Genomic DNA, 15,265 nt, shown 5'->3' on the forward strand with positions numbered 1-15,265 from the left:
TTGCAAAACTAACTTTTGAATTTTGAGTTGAAGCAGTTTTCATTCCTCTACTCCCTCCAAAAAAGCTTCCTGGTTGCCCTCCAATGCCTATGCATTTAGAGAAGCACCTAGATGAGAGGAAGTTAGTTCTCAGCTCTGGTGGTGGGAGCGACCTGGGTTTGCCCTGAATCTGGCCCGGGGAGGGCGTGGCTAAACCTGCGCTCGGGCCCCAGCAGAAGTGTCCACTTTCCCTTACAGGTCTTGCTCCAGCCCTCAGCTCTGGCCTGGCCACCACTGCCTCCCCCCTGCACCCCCCCCACCAGACCCCCGAGGTACCTGGGTGGGGTAACTGGGAGGCACCTTCTCCCAAGCCTGATATTGCAAGAGATCTCACAAAAGGACCAGGTTTTGGAGGAGGCCACCACTCCAGGGTTGTGGCTTGTCTCAGTCTGTATAAGTATTTATTTACCTTGGAAAGAATGAAAACAAAAGCACCTCTGTAATTCTGTGGCACTATTACAAGTTCTGTATTGTACCTGCAGGGGTCAAAGGCCATCATTGCCAAGACACGACCGCCCCTCTGACTCCTCCAGACACAGACTTGCCTTACTGCCCGCCTGTGTGTTTGTGCCACCCCTCCCCCAGCAGCCCTGATGCCTCCCCAAGGGCAGGAACAGTGTCCACTCATAACCACAGCATCAGAAGGATGAAAACAACCCTAACTACCCTTTACTGGGTGTGCTATGTGTCAGGCTGGGTCTTAAGAGTTTTCTGTACTATGTCACATTTAATCTTCTCAATGGTCCTGGGAGGTAGGTCAACAGATGAGGAAACCAAGAGGAGCCCAAGGGTGCACAGCCAACAAGTGGCACTGGTTGATGGAAGGATTGTTGAATGACTATGAGAGGCCCCTGTGGTTTATTTCTAAAACTCTTTTTCTCTCTCTTATTTTTTTGGCTGTGTGTGCCCTCGGCATGTGGAAGTTCCCAGGCCAGGGACTGAACTTGTGCCAGAGCAGTGACAATACCAGGTCCTTAACCCTCTGTTAAGGGGAGTTCCACAAGGGAACTCCCTAAGCATCTTTCTTATATGCAACAAGCTGTTGGTTGGATGACAAGCCTAAAAGATCACAATAGTGAGTCCATTAATAGTGGATAAACAAAATTTGAAAACCCAGGAGCTCGTTCTACCTAACACCACTCACTTTAGACTTAGAGGAACCCAGGTGCCTCTTGTTAATGTTCTCACAGGCAGCTCTACACACCTAGGTTCAGTTCCTCCAATCATGGAAGTTCCCCCTCGTATTTCTGGCAGAGGCCGAAGCAATTGGCTGGGTCTTGGGCAAGGTGACACCTGGATCCATGCCGAGTTTTTCCTTACCTGGCCGGTGCTCTAGCCTTCATCATACTGGCGAAACTGACCATCACCTGTGCACCCTGGCCAGTGCTCTGGAAGTCTGAAGTTCAGCTGGAAACTGTATTTAGCTGCTTACACAGAATTCTCAGTTTGTCCACACACCGGGTCAAATAAACGGACATGAACAGCTAGCTTGTATGTATAGTTTAACTACATTATATTGTAGTTATACATTATACTATATACATTATAATTTATCAAATGTAGTCATTGAGATTATGGGACATGATTGAAATGTTGGAAACTTTCATACGTAAAAAAAATAAGTTTTCTTCTTATTGCTTTAATTTTGTATCTGTGTGAAATGATGATCACTAAACTTATCGTGGTCAAATTTCATGATGTATGTAAGCCAGATCATTTCACTATACACCTTATACAGTGCTGTGTGTCAACTGCATCTCAATAAGACCGCGTGCAAGGGGGGGGGGGGGTGGTGAAAAGAGAATGCCTTTCCTGAGTGTGCCCTGAAACGTGTGATTACAATTCATATAATGAGCAGAGACATAATAACACATTTCTGGTAAAGGCATCCCAGCTCAATAAACCTCAAGCTTGAGAACATTGTCAGGTGCTAAAGTAATGGTAATATTTGTACTTTACATCAAATCAAGTTAGGTATTTGCGGGGCAAAAAATAATAAGCAGGTTCCTGAGCTTGCTGGTAGTCAATTCATGATCTTGGTATTATTTTCAGGAGCTTTTCTCCCAGTTTTAAAAATGCATACATACCATGTAATGTTAGCTAGCCTGTTTTCCTCTAGACCAACAATATATATATTTTTTTCTGTTTTTTATTTTTATGGCTACACCCAAGGCATAGGGAAATTCCTGGGCCAGAGATTGAATCTGAGCCACAGATGCGACCTATGCCACAGGTGTGGCAATGCTGGCTCCTTTAACCCATTGCCCTGAGCCCGGAATCGAACGCTACCTGAGCCCCTTCAGTTGCACTCTTAACCCACTGGACCACAGGGAGAACACCTAGACCAACAATAGTTTTTAAAATTGAGAACTCAAAAAAAAAAAAAATCTAGTGATAAAGGCATTTTATTTCTACTTTACTTCTATTGGCAATTTGAAAAAGAAAGAGAAAGGGATAAGATCCGGTCTGGTAAATGAGGACAGAAACACGTCTGGGGTTGCTTGCCGTCAGCCACACCTTGAGAAGCCACAGAGAAGAGAGTCAGCAGGTGACACGGAAGGCACCACACTTGGATGACTCATCAGGAACTCATTATGAGTCACCGTCAAGCTTTCAGAACATCTGTTGGCGTTTGGTTACATGTTTACTTAGGCCCTCAAAGCCAAAACCATTGAACGTGGTAACAGTAACATTTGTTCTTTCACTGGGAAGTAGTTATAGGGACAAGGTACAAAAAATAATAAGCATGCAGCCCTTTATTTAGTTTTGCAAAGTCTCTGCTTATAGTTCTGTATATTACATGACTGTGGTATACAAATACATTTATTTACAAAAACGCTCTAGCTGTGCAAACTGGTTGCTTTTTAAAAATGTCCGGGAAGTCCCATTTCTGCCCATCCCAATATATATGTTTAAAGCATGCCTAAAAATTAACTTTGGTGTGGGAAAACTACTCTATGTGCTGTCCCATACAGTATTTTTGGTGTCTATTTATATATTTACAAAAATGGATCAGTTTACAGAACCGTACAGAAGTGTCCATTTTAAAATCCACAATGCAATAGTGTGGGTTACCAGGTCTCGGACAACAAAGGAAGGATTTAGATACTGCAAAGAAAACAACTGTAGAATCCCAATATGTTAAAAAAAGAAAAGAGAAAAAAAGGGAAGAAAACGAGCTTGCTGGGGCTGGCAACTTATTATACACGATTTCCACGGCAGTGCAGTAAGGTCGATAATTTGCCTTCTACGTGTGCCCTTGTGTTGGCTTGTGCAGAAGTTCACTGGCTTTATTGTCTAGCACACTACGGTCACATGTACAATGCTACAGTATCAAAATGTTTTGGCAAAAAAGATCTCGAAAGGAACCATGAGGGTTTTGACAAAAATAGAAATCTGTAATAAAGCTAAATAACACTAAAATAAAAGGAAATATTATAGTATCTGCTTTACAATTTGTATAGTCACACTCGTGTATTTCTCTGTTCACATCTAGTCTCCGTAATGAAAAATATTTTTATACAAAACATACTAAAATTCTGGGATCGTACATGTTTTACATGCTTAATACAGTTTTTTTTTTTTTTTCTTCCTGTCTCACACACACTCTTCTCTCCTGCCACACGCTCTCTGGGTAACACATGCTTCCTTCATTTAATAGGTATTGAATAGACACGGTAAACACTATGTAATTATAACAGCAACAAAGGAAAAACAAAGGAACAAGCTTTACTGAAATCTATTAATCCGAGAGTTAGCCCAGGACTTGGCATTAAGCTTCAAACATACAGCAATATGTTACATTCTCTTGGGAAAACAGCTGTCGAAGACGGTTAAAAAAAATTTTTTTTTTTTCCTTAAACGTAACTCCGACTTGCGCCTAATAGGCTGTGGCCTTTAAGAGGTTTCCTTTGCTGTGGATGGGGTGGCTTTGCTTGAACTTCCGTTCTGAGCCTTGTAGCTGGTGAGGCTGGGCGTATGGACGGTCCTGATGCTCTTGGCACCTTGATTCAGTGAAGTGGGGGAGGCGGGGGAGGGGGGGGAGGAGGAGAAGGAAGGGGGGGCTGCTCGGCCATTTTGAGTCTGCAGTGAGAATGAGAGAGGGTGACCTTTACCTGTATGCGTGGGGCTCTGAAACTTTAAGGAGCCATTAGAGACAGAGGGGATGAGGGAGGCAGAGGGAGCAGATCGTCCTGTTTGGGGGCTGAGAGGGTTAGAAGGAACCGATGGTTTAGTAGCAGGTGGATTAGGGAAGTTAGAGCTGTCACCACTAGAAGAAGGCAGAGAACTGCTTTTCCCAGAGCTGGGAGAAAGGGCTGGAATCTTAGAAGCAGGTAAGGAGGGGAAAGCAGGCTTACAGTCCCCACCAGCTTTCTTAGCACTTCCATTAGCCTGCAAACAAAGACGGCGGGAGACAGTCTGTCAGAAAGCCAGTAACTCCATCAATCCACAGGGTCTGGCAACACAGCCCTTCTGAGAATCATCACATCAAAGACACAACCAAACCAAACCAGTGTAAGGCCTGAGCTAAGTGAGTCTCGTGGTGCAGACCTGGACCTGGGAGAAACCCCCAAAGTGCAGGGCAGAGGACGTACGGAAGAGGAAAGAAGGAAGAAGAGCGTTTGTGAGAACAGGCACATCATTCTACTACCAGTTCCGGGTGCTGGGGGGCCATGCGTGGGGGCTGTTATTGGGGTGTGGTGGGGGCATCGTGATGGAGAGAGTTAATGAGCCTCTAGTGCGATGCAGTCAACACACATGTTAGTACAGGTGACTTTCTGGGCAGGTTCGTCTCAGTTTTCCAAGGGGTTCTGACCGAACCACCACACTCCCCCAAGAAGAGCCACCTTGGCGCCTTGTGTTAACAGGTCAACGCTGGCGTCACAAAGTAAAAGATGTTTTACTGCGAGCATGCAAAAGCGTGGTGAGAAGTTCGACAAAGGCTTTTTAGACGTTCTTCATGCCCCCAGATCCAGGATGTCTAACGTAAACCGTTTATCTTACAAATGCAATATTTGGTATAAACTAAGTCAGCGACTTGCTCCGTAAGTGCAAGAGTGTCCGTCCAAAATTGGGTTTAAGGTAAAACTACCTGACGATATTGGCGGGGATCCTGCAGTTTGGACTGCTTGCCAGGTTTGTCCAGGCTTCCGGGTCTGTTCTTGGAACTCATGGGAACCGGCATCCTGCTTGTCTGGGGGGTCCCGGTGGAGCCCTGTGGAAGGAGCAGCGAGAGGGGGGAGAAAAAGGATGCTTGTGAGTGGGTACCACCGAGGCCGCCCTGCTGTGTGCAGAGAAGCTCAACGTGAGAAGCCATAGCCCTACATGCAGGACAGATCGAGGAGACGGACATCAGGAGACACCACTGGGGTTAATTCGAAGAATCAAACAGAATAAAACTGCTCCACTACTGATCAAACGGATTTTAATGTGAGTATCAGAGCAACCACCTCAACGGCAAACGGCTGACCCAGCATCCTGGCGGGTTTCCCAACACCAATCAGCAACAGAGGCAAAAACAGAACCAAGGAGCTGTTAGACACCGAGTTGTTGTTGTTTGGGAGGCGAGGGAGAAAGTGTGAGAGAAAGGGATTGTGGTGAACAGACAAAAAAAACAACAACAAAACGAGCCACCTGAAAGGAAGCGCGTCAATCACAAGACACCTTTTGCTAATGGTGATTATGGCAGATTTAAGAAAGCGGCTGGCTCTGGTCATTTTTCTATCAGACCAAGATACCTTACGTGACGCTGAAGGTATAGATGAGGGGGGCTCTGGGGCAGTGGGAGCTTCATCCAGAGCTAGCAAGGATTGGGGACAGGCCTCCTGGGCCAGGTGGGGCGAGCTCGCAGCAGGACCTCTGCTGGAAGAACACGAGGTGTCAACTAAGGCTTTGGGACTCATCTCACTGATGGTGTTTTCCAGCTGTTTGATGGTCTGCTCCAGGCTGTCCAGTGTCCTGTAGGTATTTTTTCTGATTTCATCAGTTCTGGAAGTCAGAGCCCCGCTCTCCAGACCCGGCCGGTCGGGTCTCCGAGGCGTGTTTTGAGGGGTGTCTTCAGACTGAGACCTACTGATCTCGAAGCGCTTGGCTTCTTTGTGCTGCTTCAGGGCGCCGTCCTCCTCCTCCTCCTCGTAAACCACCACCTGCAGGGTCTTCTTTCCCGTCTTGGTTCCCGTGCGAATGGCTTGTGTGAGGGCGGCGAGCTGCTTCTTTGGGAATTTGAATTTGAACTTCTTCTTGGGGCTTTCAAACTGGTCATCGGTCCCATCAGCCTGGCTCTCTGAACTTGGAGAATGGGCTTGGCTGGCGTTGCCCTGCTCGGTTTGATTCACTTCCCGGCCCCCTGATGCTCTGGCCTCCCCTGAATGGGAGGGTGGCTGGAATGTGCTCTCAGCCTGCTGCCCGGCTCCGGGGCCACCCCAGGCCACCTCCTTCGGAAGCTTGGGGACAGTGTTGCTCTGGACCGCAGGGTCTCCGCTCTCCTCCTCCTCCTCCTCCTCTATCTTTTCCTCCATCATCATCCTCTCCAGTTCCTCGTCGCATTCCTCAAATATGGTTGACAGTCTCTTATACGCCGACCGGATGTCCATGGGTTCGTCAAAAATGATGATCACGGGTTTCTTGTCCAGGCACACGACCGGCTCTTCGTTTTCAGCGCCTGCTGGCCGGAAAGCCGCCTCTTTCTTGGCGTCAATATTGACCGTCTGCACCTCTTCCCCCTGTTTGCTCACTATATCGAGGACCTCCCCGGTGGAGAGGACCTGGACCGCGGTTTTGGTGATCATGAAGGCAATGTTGTCGGTGGTGGAGTTGTCCTCGGTGGGAGAACTTGGCGTGGTCTCCCCTTCCTCCCGAGAGGTCCCGTGAGCATGCCTTGCTCCCCTGGGTCTCAGGACAACTTGGCCAGACTCCGCATTGGGCACCTCTTGGTCTTGAGTTTTGACATCCCGAAGAGTCGATTCGGTTGGTCTTGGGGCCGAGGGAAGGTAAGACTTCTCTGTATTTTCTTGCCCTTGGTGACTCACCCCCTTGGTCTTCCCATAATTCATCTTCTGATTCCCAGGGTCAGATACGGGGGACGGCAGCCCTGAGATCTTAGGTCCTTTATTGACTTCATCTTCTAATGGACTAACACCGGAAAAACTAGCGTTGACCTTAGACACATTTTTCTGGGAAAAGTTTCTACCATCTCTGAGTGAACTCTTGGTGGGTGTGGAATTCTCCTTCATTAAGATGTCAGTTTTGTATTCTGATGTTCTTGCTGCATCAGAAACACTATTCTCCATTCCTCTTTCCCACTTAGGGTTACTAGGTGTGAGAGCCCCCGCGGTGACCTGAAAGCAAGAGTGGAGGAGGAAACCACACAGTGATCAGAAACGGATCTGCAAAGGAAGCGAATTAATCTGCAAAGGCAGGGTACCACTGGGAACACAGGGCTGGCAAACTCACCTTTCGGGATTCCATTTGGGGGTCATTTTCATATTCAACCTCAGATTTCCGTACGTCTTCTGGGAAAAATTCCACATTCTGGTAGAATAGCGTAGGACACGTTACTCCACAAAACCACATCCCCCCCCAAAGTGGACTCTAACTAGATTGTTGCTTTCATTACACATCCAACACATGCGGGCCGAGCACAGTTGTTAACCCACCAGTCCAACACCTATAGCTCTGTTTACCTTGGCTTGCTAAGCTCTCCAGCTTCCAAAAATGCCCTGTGTTTGCGCCAGATGGAAAGCTCAATTAGCTCACATGCTTCAAGGATTTCAGATTTTGGTGGGGGCGGGCATTTAAGAGAATAAAGGGGCTGGTTCTGGACCAACATGTCCTCTTTTCAACATCTGATTGGGAGCTTAGCAGACTCGCCAGACGGACGACTAGGGTGGGAATAGATGAAAGTACAATACCTCTGCGGGCAGATTTCGATTCTAAACTGGATCTGTCACTTCACTTCACTTGGGCAAGTCACTTTACTTCCCTGGGCCTTTTTTTTAAAATTTTTTTTTTGCCTATAAACTGAGGAACTAGACCAGGAAAGTTTTCGTGTCTGTGCCATCTCATTATTTCAGTCTGATTTCTACTTCTTTTGTGGGGATTGTCCTTTAAGGACTTTGCAATGGTTGGGTGTGGTACTTGGAGACTGAAAAAAAGAAAACTACATTATTCTTCCCTGGTCAAAACCCAGATTTGAAAATGTACTTGCAGTTTGTATTTGCATTTGCCAAGTAGTGTCAAAAGGACCTTCAAACTAATCATAGCCAGGAGGATCCAATCCCGATTTGGAGTGACAACGAGGCCAAAGTGGCATCTAAGCATTTACAAAACAGATATTTGAGGCTTAAGTGCTGTCTGTGACATCAGGATTCAGCTCTGATGCTCTGTGTGCTATCAGGCAGACGGAAGATGCACTTCTGAGGGTCTCACCCAGATTCAGAAGGTGAGAACCCAGCAGTGAGGACCAGGTGTAAAGAATGCTCCACCAGGCAAAAGGGTGTATGGGTTGCTCCGGGCCCTGGCACGATACTAATGCTAGCCACGCCTTGTCACTTCCAAGGCACTACTGTCCTTTTTTCTTGCGGCAGAAGCCCAAGAGGAAGAGGTGGTTCAGAGCAGGACCGGACACAATCCCAAAGCAACAACAACATAACAGAGCACGAGAACCTAGGCCCTACCAAAGACAGCCCAGAGCAATCCTAGCACCTGGCAAAAAAATGGAAAGAATATTCATATTGGAACATTCAAGGGGTTACACCCAGAGACGACAGAGTCAGTATTAATCACGAGAAAATCTGACACAGGATACGGGGTGCATTAGCCACCCACACCTCCTGTTTCACCTCCCCTCGTCATCAGGCCCCAAACAAGTGCAATGGGATTTAATGCAGCTGCTGTGGTGGCACACTATCTCTTTTGTTCGATTTTAAGTTTAGATTTAACAACCAACGCATCAAGTAAAAGTTTGCAAGGAAAAAAATGAGTTTTCAACTCCAAGCAGGGAGGCAGCAATGTTATGCCAGGACCTGAGTGCGAATTCACTCTTGAATCAAAGGAGGAATTGGCAGCAGCAGGGCTGCTGCTCTGCTGGCCCCAGTTACTGGGAGGCGAGGGCGGCACCTGTCCTGATGGGTCAGGGCCCATGTCATACTCATTGTTAAATATCTCACATGGCCCGCAGCAGCACATGTGTATTAACATGGATCTGGTAGCAGGAATATTCCAGTGGAAAGCCACTAAGATGAAGATGTCAAGTGTGGGTGGCACATGACCTGGCATTTTGGATGCTGGGCTAGAAAAATGAAGGCATGGATCAAAGCAAGCGTACTACCTTAATGAGGGCACCCTGGTCACAAGTGTTACACACTTTCACAACGATATCTTCCATAGTCTCAGGTAGTCAAGACTCTGCGTGGAGTTAATTACCTATTAAGCCTCATTAATATCTGTTTTGGGGCCCTGCGATTTGAGTTGTTCAGACAGCTTGTAAAGTTGGAACAATATGCATTTGAACAATAAACCGAAATGAGAGACCTAAGTTACAGAAAAATTGCATAAAAGTAAGTACGAGGCAGGTGCTGCATGAGAAGAGGAAAACTTTAGGAAACACGTGATTTATACCAGAGGAGAGGAAGAGCACAGGAACACATCAAAAATGACAACAATTTGGGGAAAGGTCTGAGAGTCATGGTTATTATAAAGTAGATCTACTGAGTATAATTATCCAGAAAAAGCACCTATAATTAAACCCAGCATTTAATGCCCTAGGGCAGGGTATTCAGTTTAGACCTGCTCAGTATCTCACGGACCCTTGGTTGAGACCAATGTGATAAACGCGACCTTTCTTTCTTTCTTGTTTTTTAAGGCAGCACCTGCAGCATACAGATGTTTCCAGGATAGAGGGTCTACTCCAAGCTGCAGCTGTCAGCCTACGCCACAGCCACAGCAACGTGGGATCCAAGCCATGTCTGCGACCTTCACCACAGCTCACGGCAATGCCAGATCCTTAACCCACTGAGCAAGGCCGGGAATTGAACCCTCATCCTCATGGATACTCGTCGGGTTCTTAACCCACTGAGCCACAACAGGAACTCCAGGGACATGCATTTCTAATTGCAGGACCAGAAATCCCAGGCAGCATTTTAGCACATTAGCAAAATTCTACAATGAAATGATGATTATCTCTGGAGGAATTTTCGAGAAGCTTCTGGTCAGTTTTTAGAAGTCACACCAGCTGGAGCGTAGCACGAAACTCAGGGTACACCAGGGCCTTCCATTAAATTGGTCTTAATAAGGCCACATAAGGAAATCCCACAGACTGAAAAAGCAACTTCTAATGGGATCATCATGCGTTCAGCTCCCAGTAACAGGAGGTTTTTTGGGGGGGGGCTGTACCTGCGGTATATGGAAGTTCCCCGTCTAGGGGTCAAACTGGAGCCACAGCTGCTGACCTACGCCACAGCTTGTGGCAAAGCCGGATCCCTAACCCACTGAGCAAGGCCAGTGATCAAACCCACATCCTCACCGGCACTGCGTCGGGTTCTTAACCTGTTGAACTACACAACAGGAATTGCAATAGGAGGTTTTCTTTAAGAGCAAGATTTATCACCAATAACACCCTCATCTCCCCTGGTGCAGAGAGAAAGAGATCCCCCATCACCTGGATGTCAGTTTCATTCACCAGATACATGAGTTTACAGGAGGCTGTGAACCAGGGAGGAGCAGGTCAGCCTCTAGAGCAGGGCTGCAGGCTGGGAGCCGGGAGCCCCAGGACCTCATCTTGTGAAGGATTATGCTAGAAGAGCCCTCTGGTTTCGTGATCCCGTATCTCCTTCACTGAGCTGACTTAATTCCTGGATGGAGGTACCGACTTGGAGGAGCTGTTAGGCTATACACGGGGGCTGGTTTGTTTGACTTTATTTAAGGGTTGCTAGAACTTTTGAATCCTGAGGTTTAAGGTCCTGGCAAAAAAAAAGTTAAGACTTGGTCATGATAAGCTTTTTATCCTGAAATTTATTTATTTATTTTCGGTGCCCATGACAGGTGGACGTTCCCAGGCCAGGGATCGAACCCGTGCTACAGCAGTGACCCGAGCCGCTGCAGGGACAATGCCCGATCCTTAACCTACTGGGCCACGAGGGAACTCCTGAAATTTCGACAGAGGCTTCATTCAGATCCAAAAATCACAAAAGCCCTAGATTCAATTTCCAAAGTTGAAATTCACACATTCAAGGCAAAGTCCTTTCCCTAAAGTCCTTATGTCATGAGAGCGACCTTTGTTCCAGAGTCTGGACATCTGTTTTGATACCATGAGAATGGCACAAAGCATGAAAACGATACTGAACTTCCTGCCTTGGAAGGTACGCTTTGAGAATTTGTAACAATAACAAGACCTCAGTTTGGCATCCTTGAATATGTGTGCAAATATACAAGTATATGTTTCCATGGATACACCTGTGGATGCTGGCAGGTATACATCTCTGCTATGGAATTTAAAGCTTTCATCTACTTTTAACGTAGCTGTCTTTGGTTCAGAAGACTTTTTTTTTTTTTTTTTAATCTTTTTAGGGCCATACTCGAGGCATAGCTGTAGCTTCTGGCCTACACCACAGCCACAGCAATGCAGGATCCAAGCTGCATCTTTTAATCTTTTTAGGGCCATACTCGAAGCATATAGAGGTTCCAAGGCTAGGGGTCCAGTCGGAGCTGTAGCTTCTGGCCTACACCACAGCCACAGCAATGCAGGATCCAAGCCGCATCTGTGACCTACACCACAGCTCATGGCAACACCAGATCCTGAACCCACTGAGTGAGGCTAGGGATTGAACCTGCGTCCTCATGGATGCTAGTCAGATTCATTTCTGCTGAGCCACGACGGGAACTCCAAGAAGACATAGTAAAAATTAGAAAAAGTGCTCCCATTCCCCTCCCCCCCAGAACTGTCCTAGAAAATCTTGAAAGGTATCTATCATTGGTTGGGGAACATAATGCCTAAATTCTGCATATAGCATCGTGTGCCGAGTGCAGGAACACAGCGTTTGCTCTGGAAACCCCAGCCAGAGATCTCGGGTGAAACCCCACGCTCTGTCTCCATTAGTTTAAAAAAAAAAAAAAAAAAGGTGAGGAAAAGAGAGAAGGCACAGAAGCTCAAGCACAGGAGCAGTGTTAGTGTCAGAGCCAGGAAAGAAGGAGGGTCCATGGTGGCCAGCGGGTAACTGCCACGTTACCTTCTTCTCCTTGGGTGGGACTGTGGCCCCCGGCCTAGTGTCCTTAATGTGACCATCGACCCTGGACGGCTCAGCATGACTGTTTGAATTTACATCCGTAAAGGAACACTTCTGGAATGCCTGAGGAATTAAAATACTGAGGTTAACGGGGATCCGAGTGTGGGGAGGAGGGCGGAGGGAACAGGCAGGGAGTCCAGAGGATTCCCCATCAGACCCCGGCCCGGGTCGGCACGTGGTCATGCCAGGGCTGGGGAGGCCCCACCGGCCCTGAAAACCAGCTCCGCATATGACCTCAGGCTGGCAAAACCCAGGGCACACGAACCTTATTTCCTGGGCCAGGTCAAGATCAATGGACAAAGCCCTTGAAAAGAATACCCCTTTTTCCTGTTCTGGTAAAATTGATTTGTGCTTAGTTTGGGCTTCTTTTAAAGGGCTTTGGCAAAACCATTCGTTCATTCATTTACTTGTTTGTTAGGTTGATAATTTTTCTTTTTTATTATAGCTGCTTTCAATGTTGTCAATTTCTGCTGTACAACAAAGGGACCCAGTTATTCATACACACACACACACACACATATATTCTTTTTGTCGGAGAATTATGCTCCATCAGTTTCCATCACAAGGGTCTGGATATAGTTCCCTGTGCTATGCCGCAGGATCTCATTGCTTATCCACTCCAAATGCAATAGTTTGCATCTACTAACCCCAAACTCCCAGTCTATCCCACTCTCTCCCCCTCCCGCTTGGCAACCACAAGTCTGTTCTCTCTATTCAAGAGTCTGCTTCTATTTGTTTATTTATTTATTGCCGTGCCTGCAGCAGGCAGAAGTTCCCCAGCCCAGGATTGAACCTGCACCACAGCAGTGACCCTCGCCACAGCAGTAACAACACCAGGTCCTTAACCACGAGGCCACCAGGGAACTCCAAAAGGGCTTCTGCCCTTTAAAAAGAGCTGGGTGTGTCCATGCATTAAGACGGAAGAAGAAGCTCTCTTTCCTTTTGTTTGCTCTTCATTTTCTTTACCAGTTTGATTGTGATTATAGATAAAGGGGCAGCTGGTATTGCAAACCTTTAAACCGTAAAATGAAAGTAATTGTCAACCGTTCAGCGTCGGCAACAGCAACGTCATAACATAGCTGTTCTGAGGCTCATGCGGAGTTAACTGAGGCTTGTCACCTTGCAGGCTGTTCTGAGTGGCCTGGGAGCTGCCTGGCCCCACAGGCTTGTCTCTGACTGATCAGAGTGATAGGCGCCCACGGCCACTCACGGGAACACTGAGAAAGCATCGGCTGTGTCTATGGGGCAGAAAGACAGTGACGAGTTACATGATCCTGAGAGTGAGAGAGATGGTAACCCAAGCACGGAAATGTCCCAAACTCAGCAGGTCTCCATCAGGCTATGACACTCAGTGGAAAAAAATACTCTCACCCAGGCTTCACTCTGAGAATAAAGAAGTCAGACGCTCAGGGATACAGGACTTAAAAAAACAAAACAAACCAAAAACCGCTTGGCTCTTCCATGTGTAGTTATTCTTTGTGCAGGAAGGATTAAAGACCAGTTATTTTAAGTGAATAATTTCAAATAATCACCTTGTACTTCTTAATGTCAAATGCCGTCATCTGGAAATAATCGCAGGCAGAAAGAATCACCCACGCCCACCGCCTCTGCCCCCCAACCCCCCATGACCATTTCAGTCCAGGTTCTGCAATTCCAGTGGAGGAGTTGTTGCGCAGTGGAATGAATCCCACTAGTATCCATGAGGATGTGGGTTCGATCCCTGGCTTCGCTCAGTGGGTTGGGGATCCAGTGCTGCTGTGAGCTGCGGTGTAGGCCAGTAGCTACAGCTCCAACTCAACCCCTAGCCTGGGAACGTCTATATGTGGCAGGTGCAGTCCTAAAAAAAGCAAAAAATAAAATAAAATACATAAAATAAAATGCGAGTGGAGTGGATGGCTGGGGCCTTCCCCAGCCTTGCTGGTTCTCCCGGTAGAGACCCTGGTTGGTCCTCAGTGGCCCTCAGATGCCCTGGGCTCTGCTGACTGAGGCTACTTGCTGTCGCTGTTGGGCTGTTAAGACCCTGGACTTTGGAGCCTGTGGTTTCTCCTGGTGCCTGGTGACCCAGGGCAGGAAAGCTGTTTCACAATTACACTCAGGAGGCTGCCACTGCTCCTTGTCCTGCCAAAGCGAGTGTTTGTGTCAAACTCTAGAGCCTTCGGAAGTCAAGGCATCAGCACAGTCATTGGCTGACTTCAGCCGCAGCACACTGGCCCTCCCCACAGCTGGAAGGCTAATGAGGTCTGGTTACCCGAGGGTTAGAGCATGACATTCACCACTGTTTCCCGACCCCCAAGGGACAGCACAGGAAGCGAGACACTCTGCCCTTCGTAAAGCTTTAAGTCACAGAGGGCATCCAAGGTGTTTAGACTCTGATGGGAAGAAAGATTCTCAAGTTATGGGCTCTGAGCAGCTAGTCCAGGGTATTCACAAGCCTAAAAGCTTCCACTTCTTTGATTAATAGTGATGGTTCACTTTTCACAGATTAGAAATGATGTAGTGCTTAGTCATCCATCGAACCAAACTGGGCCATCATTTATTTATACTATGGTTTATTTATCTTAAATTTTTTAGGGCTGCACCTGCAGCATATGGAAGTTCCCAGGCTAGGGGTGGAATTGGAGTTGCAGCCTATATCACAGCCACAGCAATGCTGGATCCAAGCCACATGTGCGAACTTTGCCACGGGGTGCGGCAATGCCAGATCCTTAACCCAGTGAGCAAGGCAGGGATCAAACCTGAATCCTCATGGATACTAATCAAGTTCTTAACCCTCTGAGCCACAACAGGAACTCCCTATGCCATGATTTATTTATTACTTATATGTGTTTGTTATTTATATCATAATTTGCAGACAAATGCTACAACTAATGGCTCCAGCATCTGCCTACACATCTTAGGATGAGAACCTGCCCTGCAACAAGCAGCCTTGACACACCACTGTCTTT

At 47.2% G+C, this 15,265-nt stretch overlaps 1 protein-coding gene across 15 annotated transcripts in view; it reads right to left on the bottom strand.

Annotated features, from left to right (window-relative positions):
* Positions 1-2,777: 2,777 nt before the first annotated feature.
* KIAA1217 (KIAA1217 ortholog) overlaps positions 2,778-15,265 on the bottom strand; it is a 460,197-nt gene continuing 447,709 nt past the window's right edge. For 11 of the 15 annotated variants that reach the window (XM_047755381.1, XM_047755373.1, XM_047755371.1 and 8 more), the window contains 5 exons: positions 12,264-12,383; positions 7,492-7,569; positions 5,778-7,376; positions 5,132-5,254; positions 2,778-4,431 (listed from right to left, as the gene is read on the bottom strand). In XM_047755381.1, the coding sequence (XP_047611337.1) occupies positions 3,937-4,431; positions 5,132-5,254; positions 5,778-7,376; positions 7,492-7,569; positions 12,264-12,383 (2,415 nt within the window). In that variant the 3' untranslated portion in view covers positions 2,778-3,936. Of the gene's footprint in view, positions 5,255-5,777; positions 7,377-7,491; positions 7,570-12,263; positions 12,384-15,265 lie in introns of all 15 variants that reach the window. The other 4 variants (XM_047755378.1, XM_047755384.1, XM_047755385.1 and 1 more) reach the window with 4 other exon arrangements.

Source organism: Phacochoerus africanus, chromosome 12 (assembly GCF_016906955.1).
Source record: "Phacochoerus africanus isolate WHEZ1 chromosome 12, ROS_Pafr_v1, whole genome shotgun sequence".
Lineage (NCBI taxonomy): Eukaryota > Metazoa > Chordata > Mammalia > Artiodactyla > Suidae > Phacochoerus > Phacochoerus africanus.